At 30.3% G+C, this 17,783-nt stretch overlaps 2 protein-coding genes across 9 annotated transcripts in view; one reads left to right on the top strand and one right to left on the bottom strand.

The window, feature by feature from the left end:
• Positions 1-17,783, top strand: part of LOC142332637 (uncharacterized) — a 166,184-nt gene that overhangs the window by 89,466 nt on the left and 58,935 nt on the right. The window lies entirely within an intron of this gene.
• LOC142332634 (uncharacterized) overlaps positions 1-17,783 on the bottom strand; it is a 323,090-nt gene that overhangs the window by 291,305 nt on the left and 14,002 nt on the right. For all 5 annotated transcript variants that reach the window (XM_075379243.1, XM_075379245.1, XM_075379240.1 and 2 more), the window contains one exon: positions 17,482-17,604. In XM_075379243.1, the coding sequence (XP_075235358.1) occupies positions 17,482-17,604 (123 nt within the window). The remainder of the gene's footprint in view (positions 1-17,481; positions 17,605-17,783) is intronic.

The raw sequence follows: 17,783 nt of genomic DNA, 5'->3' as shown, positions 1-17,783 counted from the left end.
TACATTTTTAGGTATTTAGCAAAAACATAACGGTTAAGTTTCCTTACTCATCTACAGATGTCTCTGAGTTTTGCGCAGTAGTAGTATCAGTTCTTCATTTAGCGTTGGATAAATTCCACTCATTTTGAAGGAAGAAGATATAAAATTTCAAATAAAATTATAGTTCCAGTAGTTGTTAGCAAAATTGCCCGTTATTTTTTTTTAAACATAAAGAGTGAAGTCGATTATTAAAAAAAAATACAGTAATAACTTGACGTTGATTGTGTTTTAGATTCTTTATATAAAGAAAACTGTTTGCATATTTCCATGAAAGAAAACGACTGAAAAATTGACGTTTACGATAGATAAATTTTGTAATTTTATGATTGTTTTGGTATGTAGTTTTATTGTTTCATTTACTTCATATAAAAACGTGGATGTGGTCGACTAAAATATGAATTCGGGCACTAAAGTTTGTAACTGTGCTGAACTATTATTATTATTTTACTTATCGTTTGATTTGTAACTTCAATAGATAAGCTAAAGACTTGCACACATATATATATATATATATTTAATGTTTATAAATACCTATCCAGACCGGGATTCGAATCCAGAAGGTATATAATTGATAACCTGAGGTTTTCATGTATGTTATGGTAAAGTGTGCAGTCAAATATAGGTGTGAGATTAGCTAAAATATTCTTAATTAATATAGTGCGTTCGAAAAACTATATAGACACGATATGTTTGAGGGATTGTATTCCGTGTACTGAGAGTATTGTTTTCTGCAAAGGACAGGCCAGTCAGGCTGGTCATTTGAGACGAGAATGGCTGTCTGATGACCGGACAGCACAGAACATATATTTACATCAGTGCAATATCAACCGATTAAAGAAAATAGAGTATTTATTTTCTAATGAAATTTATTTAGGATTGTTGACACAAAATGTTTTTAAACAAAATAACGATCGCAAATAATAACAAATAATTATTTTATTTAATTATTTTGTATTTAGTCATTTATTTTTGTACCATAATCGCAGATTAAGGGAAGAAATAAAATGTTTATTGTTAATTTTATTGTTTATTCATACCTACGATTTAAGTAATGGGAAAAAACACTTTGGTTTTAGTATAGAGATTTAAACACTCTTTCCTACAATCATCAAAAGAATTGTTATAGAACGTATAGGGTGAAAAAACTTAACTGTAAGTAAAATTTCAAAATTTAAACACTATCAGACACTAAAATATTCTTTAAAATATTTGATTGGATTTTGAAAAAAAAAATAAAGCAATTAAATAGAGGTAACTTTCTTAAAATCCTATTAGAAAGATTACGAATTAATAATTTCACGAAGCCATTACGTGGAATTTGATGTGTTTTTCCAATAAATGAAAAAACTACCTGTAATTACACCACAGATTCTCAATTTGAATTTTTAAATCTTCATTTTGTCTTCGTAACATAGACAAATGTCAGCAATAAGTACGACCAAAGAAAATAAATTATTTATTTTAATAACAAAAATTATTCTGCTAAAAATGAAACGTTTTGTTATTTCATTCTAGAATGTTAACCCATCGAGTTGGTCTAGTGGTGAACGCACCTTCCGAAATCAGCTGATTTGGAAGTCGAGAGTTTCTAGCTTACAAGTCTTAGTAAAGTCAGTTATTTTTACACGGATCTGAATACTAGATCGTGGATACCGGTGTTCTTTGGTGATTGAGTTTCAATTAACCACACATCACAGGAATAGTTTAACTGAGACTGTAAATGACTACACTTCATTTACACTCGTACATACCATCCTCATTCATCCTCTGATGTATTATCTAAAAGGTAATTACCGGAGGCTGAATGAATTATGATTATATTTAATTATTAAATAGGTACAAAATCAAATGTTTCATTACTCCTGTTCTCTTTTTTCTATTCTTTTAAAAAAAATTCAGGAAAAAACAAATTTTTTATTTTTTCCATATTATTTATGTTATTTAATGACGTTTCGCGGCTATGTTTAGCCACATCTTTAGAGTTGTATATTTTAGGTTAGACCTTCGCTTTATAATAAAAAGATATCGAAAAATAATCATCAAGAGGTCAGGAATTATTTTTTAAAATTCAATAATTAGTAGCAAAAATGTTCAGTAAGTACAACATTGGTTTATCAAAAAAATAATAATAAATACATAATAAAAATCATTCAATTATTAAATCTTTAGTAAAAATAATGAAAATTAGTGTTTGATATTTTAATTTTGATTCCGTAAAACTTTAAATTATATAGTTAATGGAAATATTGTTTTTTATAGAATAACTTTATCAGATTTATTGAAATGATACTATTGATTATATTTTTAGATATCAGACCATTAATTTAGTATTTATATAAGAACGAACTAAAATTACAAAATAAAAATAATAATGGATATTTGTTCTTCCCTATTCTGCCATTATGGTATAAATATTAATTAATAAATATAAAATTAATAAATAAATTACTTTTACTTTAGTGATAAACAGATAATACAATATTACTTATATGTTCTTTACTTTATTTAAACACATATTTTGTGTCAAGAATCCTAAATAAATGTCATTAGAAAATTTAATTATAATATATGAATAAGTATTTCTCTAATTATCCCTTCAATATTCAAAAAATAAATATTGTATTTTCTTTAATCAATTGAAATTAGAAGAATGTAAATATGATGTTATCTGTTTATTAATAGTTCTGTTTCTTCGCTTTTTTGTTCTTTCATTGTTCTGTTCTTTCGCTGTTCCGTTATCTCAGTAAAGATTTTTCTGTTTCTTCATGTTCTATTTTGTCAAGTTCTGTTCTGTCATAGAACCGGCTCTTTGTAGTCCATAATGCAATCGTCCATTTTAAACGATTGACAGTATAGTGAATACACTCAAATAGAGAAAGATCCGTTTTTCACGGTTTCCAGGTGCACCGGTTTGTGATTGACGTAAGATAACAGTAATTTAGGGATGGGATCGATAAGGGATTACGAGCGAATTGGTAGACTATCAGTCGAACATAAAGATAAACAGCAAAATATATTAGGTTCTAACAAACGTAATCATTAATTCCAAGTTGAATTTGTCCCGATAGAAAACTGTCGGTGTTGCAATTGTACACAAAGCAGTTATTAAAATGCATAGTTTTATTCCGCATAAAGAGAAAGCGGTTCAACATTTATTGATCAGTCTATGTAAAATGAATTCTCAATACTGTTAATGGTTTAAAACATTTCTAGATAAAAATTCTGCCAACATTTTGGACTTATTTTCTCCAACGATGAGGCACGGTTCCATTTATTATTTTTTTTATGACAATGCACAGAAAACATTTTTTAATGGACTGTCAACAATCTACAAGCTGTAAATGAAATCTTTCACATACAACACGAAACATTACTATGCTTATTTCACTTTTTTATAAGAAATTTATTTTTATAATCGGTTGGCAAAAAGATTTTTTTTCAGAAAACATTTCGAGTAAAATATTTGACTAAGATTAACATTTCAGGAAACCATCCAAAGATAGATAGTCCACCTCAGTGCAATATTAATAACATGTATCACGTCTCATGGCACAAAGGAAGCAATTAGAAAAAAAAATTGAAGATAATAAATTAATATTATATTTTTAACAAAGTTTTTTTACTCCATATATAAAAGCATTTTTTACCCCCATTTTTTGTGTTTAACTCCAGATTTCACAATAACAACTAAAAATACTGTTCAGAGATCTATTATTTTCAGTATTAAACTTCTGAGTTCATATAAAACCACCTAATTTACCCCTTTCTTTGGGTGAGAAGAATTATGGCTTAATTTTTCCGAAAGCGCAGAAATTATGGAAAAATCTTTCATCGATCAGTATTTGCTAACGAAGCATTTCCAAAGCTATGTGTATGCAATTTTTTTCTTTATTTTCACCAGCGGAAGACGACCTGAAAGTTTGTCATATTCTTTGTGAATCATCATAGTAAAATTAAAAAAAATACTAAAACCATAGATTTCTATTAGGAGTTACAAACACCAATGTAATGAAATCCTATCTCCTTTAGGCTTTAGTCCTATGTAACAAACAACAAAGATTTTGATTTTTTATATAATTCAGTAAATATTTTATACATTAATTGTTTACCTAGGTGTAGTAGCAGTTAACCCTTGTTGCATAGGTTTCACTCCAGCTGATTGGTTGAATGTTCCCGTAAGACTCAATGGTTGTGTAGCAGGGTAAGCACTATTACGGTTTACAGCAGGAGTTGGTGGAACACTGCAAAAAAGATATATAAATATTTTCAGTATTTACTCGCATTATATTATACTCAGATTATATCTTAAAGTATCTTAAGTGTATATCTTAATATAAGTACTTATATCAAAAAGTAATATAGAATCTAATAAATGCCATTTAGGTCTTAGATTTCATGATGAAAAAATCCTGAAACTTACTTCGTCATGGAAAAGAGAGCTTAACAATGGTATATATAAAAGTTGGTTTGTATATAGAAGCAGCTAACAAACAAAGGGACCGAACCGCTCCTAGAAAAAGGAACTCTGCGCCTACTAGTAGGAACATCCTTATTGCGAGGTAAAAGAGCGGTAGAAGTTTGTAGGACTGTATTGCCCTGGAAAAGAGAAATTATCCCCAAAGATGAAAGAAACTTCAATAGGAAGACAAAGGCATCATATTCTTTGTGAATCATCATAGTAAAATTAAAAAAAATACTAAAACCATAGATTTCTATTAGGAGTTACAAACACCAATGTAATGAAATCCTATCTCCTTTAGGCTTTAGTCCTATGTAACAAACAACAAAGATTTTGATTTTTTATATAATTCAGTAAATATTTTATAAATTAATTGTTTACCTAGGTGTAGTAGCAGTTAACCCTTGTTGCATAGGTTTCACTCCAGCTGATTGGTTGAATGTTCCCGTAAGACTCAATGGTTGTGTAGCAGGGTAAGCACTATTACGGTTTACAGCAGGAGTTGGTGGAACACTGCAAAAAAGATATATAAATATTTTCAGTATTTACTCGCATTATATTATACTCAGATTATATCTTAAAGTATCTTAAGTGTATATCTTAATATAAGTACTTATATCAAAAAGTAATATAGAATCTAATAAATGCCATTTAGGTCTTAGATTTCATGATGAAAAAATCCTGAAACTTACTTCGTCATGGAAAAGAGAGCTTAACAATGGTATATATAAAAGTTGGTTTGTATATAGAAGCAGCTAACAAACAAAGGGACCGAACCGCTCCTAGAAAAAGGAACTCTGCGCCTACTAGTAGGAACATCCTTATTGCGAGGTAAAAGAGCGGTAGAAGTTTGTAGGACTGTATTGCCCTGGAGAAGAGAAATTATCCCCAAAGATGAAAGAAACTTCAATAGGAAGACAAAGGCATTAGGATTCAAAAGGCAATGTAATATGTTTTACTTTTCAAGCACTATGTCTTCTCATGTTAAATATTCCAAAGGTAAAATGTCCTTTCATCTGTATTTCTGGGGGAAAAGGCAGATAAAATGTTATTGAAAAGAAAAAGCAGTAAAAATAGGTACATGGAATGTGGGAATATTTTTGTCATCAGGTAAGTTAGAAAACTTGAAGAGAGGGATTAAAATAAATAAAGTGGATTCAGTAGGGATAAACAAACTTAGATGTGAGGGGGAAAAGTTGAGAAGTGGAGAAGATACCTTATATTTCTCAGGAATTGAAATAGGAGGAAAGGAGAGAGAATAGTTGTAAAAATAGTATAGCATGAATATTACACAAAGTAATTTTCTGGTTGATATTAGTAATGGCTTTTAAGAGTAGCAATGCTGCCAAAATAGTTTTTAATAGTTGAGGTGCATATGGCAAGGTTAGATTATACAAATGAATATATTGAAAAGAGCCAGAATAACATTTAGTAGTTATTGGAAAATGAAGAGGATTGCTGTAAAATAATTATGGGTGATGGAAATGACGCTAACCGAGTTTAGATTGGGAATATGAAATAAAAGCAAAACAAGACCAACAGATAGATTTCCCTTTCAGACAGAGTATTTTTGGTTAAAAATAGATACAGGATACTATTAAGAAGGCAAATGGGATTCCAGGAGCTGACGTAGGAAGTGATTATATTTTGTTAATGTTGGAAATTAAAATAGGATTAATAGGAATTCAACAAAGTCGAAAATATAGAGAAAAGGAATAAAGAAATGGAATACAGAGGTAGGGCATAGGGACAGTAAAAGTGGGTGAACTGCTGACAAAGGCAATTACTAAAGGTAAAACGGAAAATGAACCAGCAGAGGAAATGTGGTTAAGAATAAAATCATCTACCAGAGAAGCTGCAGAGAAAGGAATCAGTTTCTATGAAGGCAATTGAGCAAATAAACATTAGGAAATACAAGAAATGACACAAAAAATGGAAGAAAGAAGAGAATATAAAAATAAAGAAGGAAAATGCAAAAGAGCAATTTGTCAGAGATTGAATGATGAATTACCGAGAGAAACACGTAAATCAAAGGAAAAGTGGCTAAAAGATGAAATTTAAAAAGATGTCTATGAATTAGAAAGAAAAGGAAGTATGACATGTTGGATAAGAAGGTAAAAAATACCATATGGTATAAAAGAAAAACTAAATTTAAAATGAAAGAAATTAAGAAGAAAGATAGTAAAAGCGTTATCAAGTAAATGAAATAAAGAAAAAATAGGAAGAGAATATAGTGGATCAGTGTGTAGGGAGAAGGAAACATAGAAAGCTGAGGTGGAAGAAGAAATTGTGTGAGAAGAAGCCCACTAAATTTCAGATCTGAAATTATACAAGCTCTTCGCTTTAAATATAAATGAACTCAATTCATATAAATGAACTCTTCAAATGTTTAAAAGATGAAGGAGTAGATGAAATAATATCAATGTACAATACAGTTTATAATATTGGAGAATAGCCAGAAAATATTTTTTATAAAATAAGGATACTGATAAATAAAAAGAATGGAACCGAAATATGTGAAGAATATAAAACTTTAAGCTACTTTCACTTGCAAAAATAATGTAGAGTTATGTATAGAAGGTATATGAATAGAAGAACAGTTTGGATTCAAAAAGGAAAAGGGACAAGAGAAGCTGTAGGACTGAACAGAATGTTTGGGGAGAGATGCTTAGAAGGAGGAAGAGAATTGAGTTTGTGTTTTATAGATGGATGAAGTATTTGACAGAGTATAGACGGAAAGGTTATTTGAGATTCTGAATGAAAAACTTGTTGATTGGAAGGAGAAGTGACTGATCAGAGAATTATATATGAGGCAAAGAGCTTCTAGCTTCATATATAATTCTTTTGTTAGTAATTTTTCAGTGAAAATAAATTACAAACTCACAAACTGGATGGAATTAGGCAGAGGAGCGAGAGAAGGATGCTTGCTGTTTATTCCATTAACACTGTTCACAACATTTGTTCACACTGTTCTCCCTCTTTGTGTCAAGCAAATGTTGAAAGAAATATTGGATGGCCAAAAAGGATTAAGCACAGCTGAAAGAAATATAAATTGCGTCAAATTTTCATCGATCCAGAGATTGTAGCTACAGATACACAGACATTACAAGGAATGATAAAAGAATTGGAAGTAGGGATGAAGAAATACAGGATAAATTAAATTTATGGAAAACAAAACCACCCATTTATAACAACCAACTTATTGATAGAGTATATAAAAATTACGGGCACATAAATGTAGTAAGAATATTCATAATTTGATGAATTCTAGCTTTAAAAGAATACATTTTTTTACATTTTGGATTAATCAAGACTATTTTTTACATGAATTATATATTACAAATATGATTATTATTCTTCTTTACCCTCATTTCTCAATCATTTATGGCTTAAATGATGTGCTTTAATGTTAAATTACAAATTTATACATATTACAAAAAAGTGTGTAAGAAAAATTAAAGTTATAATATTAGATCAGTGCTAGGTGTTACCAATGTATTAAAACTGAACTTCTTTTAGGTTTTTGTCCTATGTAATAAACGCAGAAAAATAATTAAACTTCTACATGATTCAGTTAAAATTTCTTACATGAAGTTCTTACCCAACTTTTAAACCGAATAAACCTTGTTGCAAAGGTTTCGCTTGAGCTGATTCGTTTAATGTTTCTGCGCCATTCTGTTGTCTCGGAGAGTAATTATAACTATCACTAGGACTTGTGGAAACACTGCAAAAAAATGTAAGTATTTTCAGTATGTACTAACCAAATTTAGATCTTACAATAAGTATATGTAATTTGTTATGAATGTTGAGTACAGTGCATAGAATAATGTTTTGAAAATGAATAATTATAAAAAATAAATTAAATTAGTAATTTAAGTAATTAGTAACAGATTAACAGATTTGTGACAGATTATGATTAACGTTCATAGATGCAAAAATTATCAACCGAGTTTCAGAAATTGTAAAAGATTCAATAGCGGACATTGATCTCAAAGCAGTCAGTCTATTGGTAATAAATTTGATTAAAAACAATGGATAACAAAGTTACAGAACAAAGCGAATATTCTGGAAAACTTATAAAAAATACCTCTTATAAAAAAATTTCAAAGAAGTAAAACATATTGAATACGGCAGAGCACTGTTCAAAAATGATTTCCCATTTAGGTTTCTCTAATAAAGGGAGTAAATTATGGACAACCAACTTTTTGATAGAGTACATAAAGGTTAATGTGCTCATAAGTATAGCAAGTTTATTCTTATTACTAATGAATCCCCGTTTTTAAAATACTTATTTTTTCTACATTCTTAATTAATCTAGAACATTGTTTATATGCAATTAAATTGAGTTACAGACTCAAGGGAATTACATTATTTAGTTTGTACAGACTCATGCCAACCATTCCTGACACGTGTGTATAATTGAACCCTTTTTTTTTTTTGTCTTCAGTCATTTGACTGGTTTGATGCAGCTCTCCAAGATTCCCTATCTAGTGCTAGTCGTTTCATTTCAGTATACCCTCTACATCCTACATCCCCAACAATTTGTTTTACATACTCCAAACGTGGCCTGCCTACACAATTTTTCCCTTCTACCTGTCCTTCCAATATTAAAGCGACTATTCCAGGATGCCTTAGTATGTGGCCTATAAGTCTGTCTCTTCTTTTAACTATATTTTTCCAAATGCTTCTTTCTTCATCTATTTGCCGCAATACCTCTTCATTTGTCACTTTATCCACCCATCTGATTTTTAACATTCTCCTATAGCACCACATTTCAAAAGCTTCTAATCTTTTCTTCTCAGATACTCCGATTGTCCAAGTTTCACTTCCATATAAAGCGACACTCCAAACATACACTTTCAAAAATCTTTTCCTGACATTTAAATTAATTTTTGATGTAAAAAAATTATATTTCTTACTGAAGGCTCGTTTAGCTTGTGCTATTTGGCATTTTATATCGCTCCTGCTTCGTCCATCTTTAGTAATTTTACTTCCCAAATAACAAAATTCTTCTACCTCCATAATCTTTTCTCCTCCTATTTTCACATTCAGCGGTCCATCTTTGTTATTTCTACTACATTTCATTACTTTTTTTTTGTTCTTGTTTATTTTCATGCGATAGTTCTTGCGTAGGACTTCATCTATGCCGTTCATTGTTTCTTCTAAATCCTTTTTACTTTCGGCTAGAATTACTATATCATCAGCAAATCGTAGCATCTTTATCTTTTCACCTTGTACTGATACTCCGAATCTAAATTGTTCTTTAACATCATTAACTGCTAGTTCCATGTAAAGATTAAAAAGTAACGGAGATAGGGAACATCCTTGTCGGACTCCCTTTCTTATTAGGGCTTCTTTCTTATGTTCTTCAATTGTTATTGTTGCTGTTTGGTTCTGTACATGTTAGCAATTGTTCTTCTATCTCTGTATTTGAACCCTAATTTTTTTTAAATGCTGAACATTTTATTCCAGTCTACGTTATCAAAAGCCTTTTCTAGGTCTATAAACGCCAAGTATGTTGGTTTGTTTTTCTTTAATCTTCCTTCTACCATTAATCTGAGGCCTAAAATTGCTTCCCTTGTCCCTATACTTTTCCTGAAACCAAATTGGTCTTCTCCTAACACTTCTTCCAATCTACTCTCAATTCTTCTGTATAAAATTCTAGTTAAGATTTTTGATGCATGACTAGTTAAACTAATTGTTCTGTATTCTTCACATTTATCTGCCCCTGCTTTCTTTGGTATCATAACTATAACACTTTTTTTCAAGTCTGATGGAAATTCCCCATTTTCATAAATATTACACACCAGTTTGTATAATCTATCAATCGCTTCCTCACCTGCACTGCGCAGTAATTCTACAGGTATTCCGTCTATTCCAGGAGCCTTTCTGCCATTTAAATCTTTTAATGCTCTCTTAAATTCAGATCTCAGTATTGTTTCTCCCATTTCATCCTCTTTAACTTCCTCTTCTTCCTCTATAACACCATTTTCTAATTCATTTCCTCCGTATAACTCTTCAATATATTCCACCCATCTATCGACTTTACCTTTCGTATTATATATTGGTGTACCATCTTTGTTTAACACATTATTAGATTTTAATTTATGTACCCCAAAATTTTCCTTAACTTTCCTGTATGCTCCATCTATTTTACCAATGTTCATTTCTCTTTCCACTTCTGAACACTTTTCTTTAATCCACTCTTCTTTCACCAGTTTGCACTTCCTGTTTGTAGCATTTCTTAATTTCCAAAAGTTCCTTTTACTTTCTTCATCACTAGCATTCTTATATTTTCTATGTTTATCCATCAGCTGCAATATATCGTCTGAAACCCATGGTTTTCTACCGGTTCTCTTTATTCCGCCTAGGTTTGCTTCTGCTGATTTAAGAATTTCCTTTTTAACATTCTCCCATTCTTCTTCTACATTTTCTACCTTATCTTTTTTACTCAGACCTCTTGCGATGTCCTCCTCAAAAATCTTCTTTACCTCCTCTTCCTCAAGCTTCTCTAAATTCCACCGATTCATCTGACACCTTTTCTTCAGGTTTTTAAACCCCAATCTACATTTCATTATCACCAAATTATGGTCGCTATCAATGTCTGCTCCAGGGTAAGTTTTGCAGTCAACGAGTTGATTTCTAAATCTTTGCTTAACCATGATATAATCTATCTGATACCTTCCAGTATCGCCTGGCTTTTTCCAAGTGTATATTCTTCTATTATGATTTTTAAATTGGGTGTTGGCAATTACTAAATTATACTTCGTGCAAAATTCTATAAGTCGGTCCCCTCTTTCATTCCTTTTGCCCAGCCCGTATTCACCCACTATATTTCCTTCCTTGCCTTTTCCAATGCTTGCATTCCAATCTCCAACTATTATTAAATTTTCATCTCCTTTTACGTGTTTAATTGCTTCTTCAATCTCTTCGTATACACACTCTACCTCATCATCATCATGGGCGCTTGTAGGCATATAGACATTAACAATCGTTGTCGGTTTAGGTTTTGATTTTATCCTTATTACAATGATTCTATCGCTATGCGTTTTGAAATACTCCACTCTCCTCCCTATCTTCTTGTTCATCACGAAACCTACTCCTGCCTGCCCATTATTTGACGCTGAGTTAATTACTCTAAAATCACCTGACCAAAAGTCGCCTTCCTCTTCCCACCGAATCTCACTAATTCCTACTATATCCACATTTGTCCTACCCATTTCCCTTTTTAAATTTTCTAGCCTACCAACCTTTTTCAAGCTTCTAACATTCCACGCTCTGACTCGTAGAATGTTATTTTTTAATTTTCTGGTGACCCCTTCCTTAGTAGTCCCCGCCCAGAGATCCGAACGGGGGACTATTTTACCTCCGGAATATTTTACCAAGGAAGGCGCCTCCATTATTGTTATGTGAAAATGCAGAGAGCCACATTTTCTTGGAAAAAAAGCAGCTGTAGTTTTCCATTGCTTTCAGCTGCGCAGTACTCAGAGGACTGAGTGATGTTGATACGGCCGTTTAAGTCGTCCTGACTCACGCCCCTAACAACTACTGAAAGAGCTGCTGCCCTCTTTCAGGAATCATTCCTTAGTCTGGCTCTCAACAGATACCTCTCCGATATGGTTGCACCTTCGGTCCAGCTAATCTGTATCCCTGAGCACTCAAGCCCCCTCACCAACGGCAAGGTCTCATGATTCATAGAGGAGGAATTGAACCCAAAGCAACAAAATACACATACTGTCTAGTATGTAACAAATTATGAATAATAAACATTTTTAAATTAAATACACACTCAAACTTTTCGCATGAACTTCTTACCCAGCTTTTGGAGGCACATAATATGTTTTTCAATAATTTTAATTTAGGTGATTAGTCTAACGTTTCTGTATTTTCCCATCGTTGTCTTTGAGGGTAACTATCATTGTTGAAACTAGGACTAGGAACATTGCAAATAAAAGTAAATATCTTGAGTTTGTACTGCTCATGGTAGATCTTACAATAAGTAAATGTAATTTGTTAAGAAGGCTGCTTACCATGCGTAGAATAATGTTTTGACAATGTAAAGTATAAAACAATAAATTAAATTAGTAATTTAAGTAATTAGTAATAGGTTATGATTAACGTTTATAGATACAATAGTTGTCAACCCACTTTCAAGAAACGTAAAGGTAATATTCGATTTAATAGTGGATATTGAACTCAGGGCAGTCATTGTTGAACAGAATTCAACAACGAACTCAGTTCATTGTTTTTATTAGACGATTGTTTTCATTAGTCTAGGTATATTACGATAATCTTCTTATAGTATACGGTTTGTTATCTATAAATAAATAAATTATGAGACAAAAAGTCAATAAAATATTTTGTTTTTTACAGCACTTTCTTTCCAATTTTATTTTTAAATTATTCAGTTATGATATTTTAAAATTCACAAAACTTTGTATTTACAGGTTGGTCAGGGTTCCGTACACGTATAACATTTTTTAAGTTTTCAATCTCGTTATAGGAAACAATGATCTGTTATTAAGTACTTTTATCTGCATAGACTCAGTATTTGCAAAAGTGGAGGAAAAGAATTGTTGTTTGTAAGTATATTTCACAAAAATCGTTAAATTTAGTACAACTTTCCATATAACGGTATATTCCATTTTTCTTTGGCAACTTAAATATTCATAATATTAAAAGTAAAACATTATTTGAGTCCAGTGTTTGAACAGTATTACTTTTTCAACTGTGCTCATTCTCCAAACAACTTATTAAACTTATGTTAATTTTTAAGTGAAATATAAACCACTTAATATTTTGGAGTAGAAAAAATACATCTTATTCAGGATTGACAGAATATAAATTTTTCTGATTATTGTGAATAAACTTTCGATAGTTCTAATGGAGAAGCTCAATTTTAATTTGAGACAATTAATTGGAAAAAGATTACTTTTCCCTGGATGTAATTTAGTTTTGAAAACAAAAAAAAAAAATATTTAATAAAAACTATAGATTTTGAAAAGAATTGAAAATAAATAATCATTTAGCATGTTAGATATTGAAATAAAATACCATGCAAATCATCCATTACTATATTTGTAACTATAAATATCAGAATAAAAATTCATTTCTCTTTTTCTCTGTAATTAAAATTATTATCAAACTCATGGCTCGTTAGACTAAATTATTTTTTCAGTTTCAAAGTGAAAGTTAAAATTTTGCACCCAAGAACAAAATTATTACTTGATTGTAAATTTTATGAACTTGCTTTCTTAATCATGGATTTTTAAACATTTACAGCTTTTCTAATATCGATAATGTGTTGAGAAACGTTATAGGATAATCCAATTTTTACCAATCAAGCAATCATGTTTTTTTTTTCATCTGTTTAGTATTATAAGATCTTAAAAAGTAACAAGTAACACTTGTTACTTTTTATCCTTTATTTTAATAGTAGCTTACAGAAGAAAATAATCTGAACTTACGACTCGGGTTGTTGCTGAAAAATGTTAGAACACGGTTCGCCTGCTTTCCCTTGTACCATATTCGCTGGAATTGGGATTGTACTCAGGGATTACTTTTTCTTCCAAAATTTGAAGAAATGACTGGCTGGAGGAGTGCACACTTCAGATAATGAGGTCTTAGTTTAGATTATTACTTGTTTTGTAAAACTATAAAATTCCCATGTAGTGAAGGTACAAAAATATTGGAAAATTGTTGGTTTAAATGAATAGAATATTTTGGATAAGTACATATAAAGTTTCATATAACTCTCCCATTTTCTTTGTCAGGAGAACATTCAGAACAGCTCTCTAACAACAAGATATGCTAATTTAAATGATACATTAAGGATTATTTCATTCCGTAATGGACTTCAGGAATAATTAACATTTAATTTTCAACAGTAATTCTTATATTTCAAATTTTTACTCATACACATTTCTATAGCCTTGTTCATGTTATATATTATGTAATAGGAATTATACTCAGTGTATATAGTTTTTTTGGATGGCTGTATTTATATATTTAAAGGTAATTTCAGGACAGAGTCTAAAGATTCCAATTTTGTAGGACTCTTTATTATTGACGTGTAATTATGGAACGATTAAGAATTCTACGTTTTAACATAATAAAACCCATATATTTACAAAATTTATAGGATGATTTATATAATAATAGCAAATCTAGCTAACTAAAGAAGGATAAATATATGTGGAAATTATTTGTAATAAGATGTAGATGGAAATTAGACACCTTTTTCTAATTTTATCCATTAAAAAAGACATAGTTATTAAGTAAAATAATCATCATTCAGAAATGTTTATCTCATAATAGTCTGTGAAAATTGCAAGGTGTCAGTTACAAAAAAATTAACATATAATGGTCGTAAACAAAAAGATTGTCAAACAGTTTCACAATAATATTTAGATAAATTAAGAGGGAATATTCCATTCAACGGTAGATATTTTACTCGGAACAATCATTCGTCTGGAAATAAATTCAATTTAAACTAACATAAGTGGTTGGCGATTGAAAATTTTGAACAGATCAGCTTATTTCCTCTGTTTCTATTTATAATCTAAACCTGCTTGGCGCAAGTTTTTGAACTATCATCAACACACGGAATATCCATGATTTCTTGCAGAATTAAATGTTAGTGGATATTTTCCATGATTTTTCAGCAATCCTTATATCCTGAAAGAATCAGAAATTTTACTGATATCAAAGGCGAGCGCTGTTGTTTGAACTAAATCTTTATCATTATTTCTATAAAAACAAATTCGACTGAATAAAATATATGGAATTCGACATTATACTGTTCAAACAAACAATGAACTTTCTTTTATGATTGTTTCAATACAGGGAGAAAATTAAGGACAACTAACTTACTGATTAAGTATAGAACATTAAATGTACTATATTAATATGGTTGCCATGTTGAAATTTTTTTTCCGGCTGTCTGGAGGCAGTTTGGGGCGATGGCACCCACTGGAGCTATTCTAATGCTTAGTTGTATGACCGATTCCGATATGGAAAACAGGATAGATCCAATCAAAAAAAACAAAAAACTAATCTATAACATGCAAAGATAAATGACATATTTCTTACCGAGGTTGTATCATTCCTACATTTGAATTAAATGGAAATCTATTCCCTTTCACTTCTTGATTTGCAGGGGAATCTATGCGATTACTAACTCTTGAATAAAACGAGGTTTGTCTGAAAATACAAATAAAAATTTAATTTGTAGATAATTTATTATAAATTTATAATAAAGTTAAACTTGAAAAAAATTTCACGTAACGTATTAATACGAATGTAGAAAATCTATTATTTTACAATATGTGGTAATAACGTGTAATGAAAATAACTATTTAACATTTTATTCCTGCATAATAATAGACATAATATTAGCAGTACACAATAATCAATGGAATAATCCTGCCACCTTGTATAACAGATACAGTTTTATACGCAACAATAAAAGTCCTTTCAGCAATTTCCTAAGCCGTTTGCATTAAATGAGATATATTACATGAAAATTTTCAAACAATTATAGCAAACATCAAACTATTTTATTTATATATATTTAATTTTTCTTTACTGACCAAAATTGTTATTATTTATTATTTTGTAACTATACCTTCGTTGCATTGGTTTATCGATTATTTTTTTCTTTTCTTTTTACTGGTTAAAAATGATTAAAAGAAAAATTATTTTGGTCGGTCGAATTGCGCTGATAATGGAAATGGTAGGGTTATTATCATCATCAAGAAATAAAATCCTTACGTTGAAATGGCCCGGTTGTATCAACAGTTTCTTTGTTACCTACGGATTATATTGTATCTGTAAAAAAAATATAGTCAGTCTACAAAAAAAAAAAATACTCTATAAAAATAGTCTGTATAAAAATATTTCAGTATACTAAAAAGTAATCCCGTAAATTCCTCTGAACTCATTACATTAGGTATTCAGCCGTGTGTTACAATTAACGTTCGGACCAACCGTTCAACTGCTAATCTGGTGACCTGCAAATCTGACTAAGCATCTGCCTATGAAGATGCTTCTCACAACACAGAAAAGCAATGCGATAATCAGGAAAACATGAAAGTGATTCATGTTTTTGACTTAACTCTCGTAAAGGAAAATCGAATGGGGAAAAAACTACAATGAAAAGGTCTGATTGGTATCTTACCATTTATTTAAATGTAAATTCATTCAACATGTTTCAATATGATGACTAGTACGTGAGAACTGAGGGTGCTAAATAAACTCTGTGTATCTGTTTACCATGTTTTTATTTGACGATACGTTAAATTTTGTCGGTAGTGAAAGTAACCGTATCGTTAGTCACTGTTTGAATGTATTAGCTTAATAATCGTTATATAAATGGCCGATACGAATGCCAATGAAATGAGAAAATCTCCTGCAAATCTCACGTCATGGTCGTAGATCACATATTTGTTAAATGAATGTACCGGTCAAATAATTTAAATTTGGGAATACTTTCAATAAAAATTATGACGTCCAGACACATATTTTTGTTATTTTAAACCACTTGAGTAATGACAACAAAAAAAATGAGTATGGTGTTAGTAGGATGTTTTAGGATGCAACGTTATTCACTCTTTATATGACTATTTAATTTCCGAACAGTTACACAGCTAATGTATGAATTTATTGCTGTTCAGTTTATGATTCCTTGTAGAGCACAACTTATTTTCCCCAAAACATTACCAAAAAGTCGTAAGTGTGTGTTTTCCTCTAATTGAAAAATTGTTAGAATGGATGGCGGTTTATTGTTGTACACTTCTAGGAAATAGAAAAGAATTCCTTCTAAATAAATATTTTCTTAAAAAGGACCCAAAAGTTGCAGAATTTGAAGATATGATAAATAATAAATATAACCAAATAGTCAAAGGGTCGGCTTTGCAAATAAATTTTTTCTTCTAATTATACCATTACACTTAAGATAAAACAATAAAAGGAGATATGCTTACGGTTTTGTTTGTGGATTTTCATACTGTGAAGTGTATTTCGCTCCATCGTCTGATCCTGTTAAGGATGCTTTACTATTATATCCTTGATCCAAATTACTGTTACTTGTAGTAGACAACGAATTTCTGAAAAACAAGCAAAAATCGTGTATTAAATTTTAAGAATGATATTTAATTTTCCATACCAATTAAATTCCCGTTAAAATCGTGTTTGATGAATTCAATGCAGTGTTTTATTGAATTCAGATCAGGACGTTTTGTGCCATAGATATAAATGGTTAACAATAACTGATTTATACTTATTA

This window comes from Lycorma delicatula, chromosome 11, assembly GCF_047948215.1.
Source record: "Lycorma delicatula isolate Av1 chromosome 11, ASM4794821v1, whole genome shotgun sequence".
Taxonomy (NCBI): domain Eukaryota; kingdom Metazoa; phylum Arthropoda; class Insecta; order Hemiptera; family Fulgoridae; genus Lycorma; species Lycorma delicatula.
Note: the sequence above shows the minus strand (reverse complement) of the source record. Positions and strands in the feature narration are given on the sequence as shown.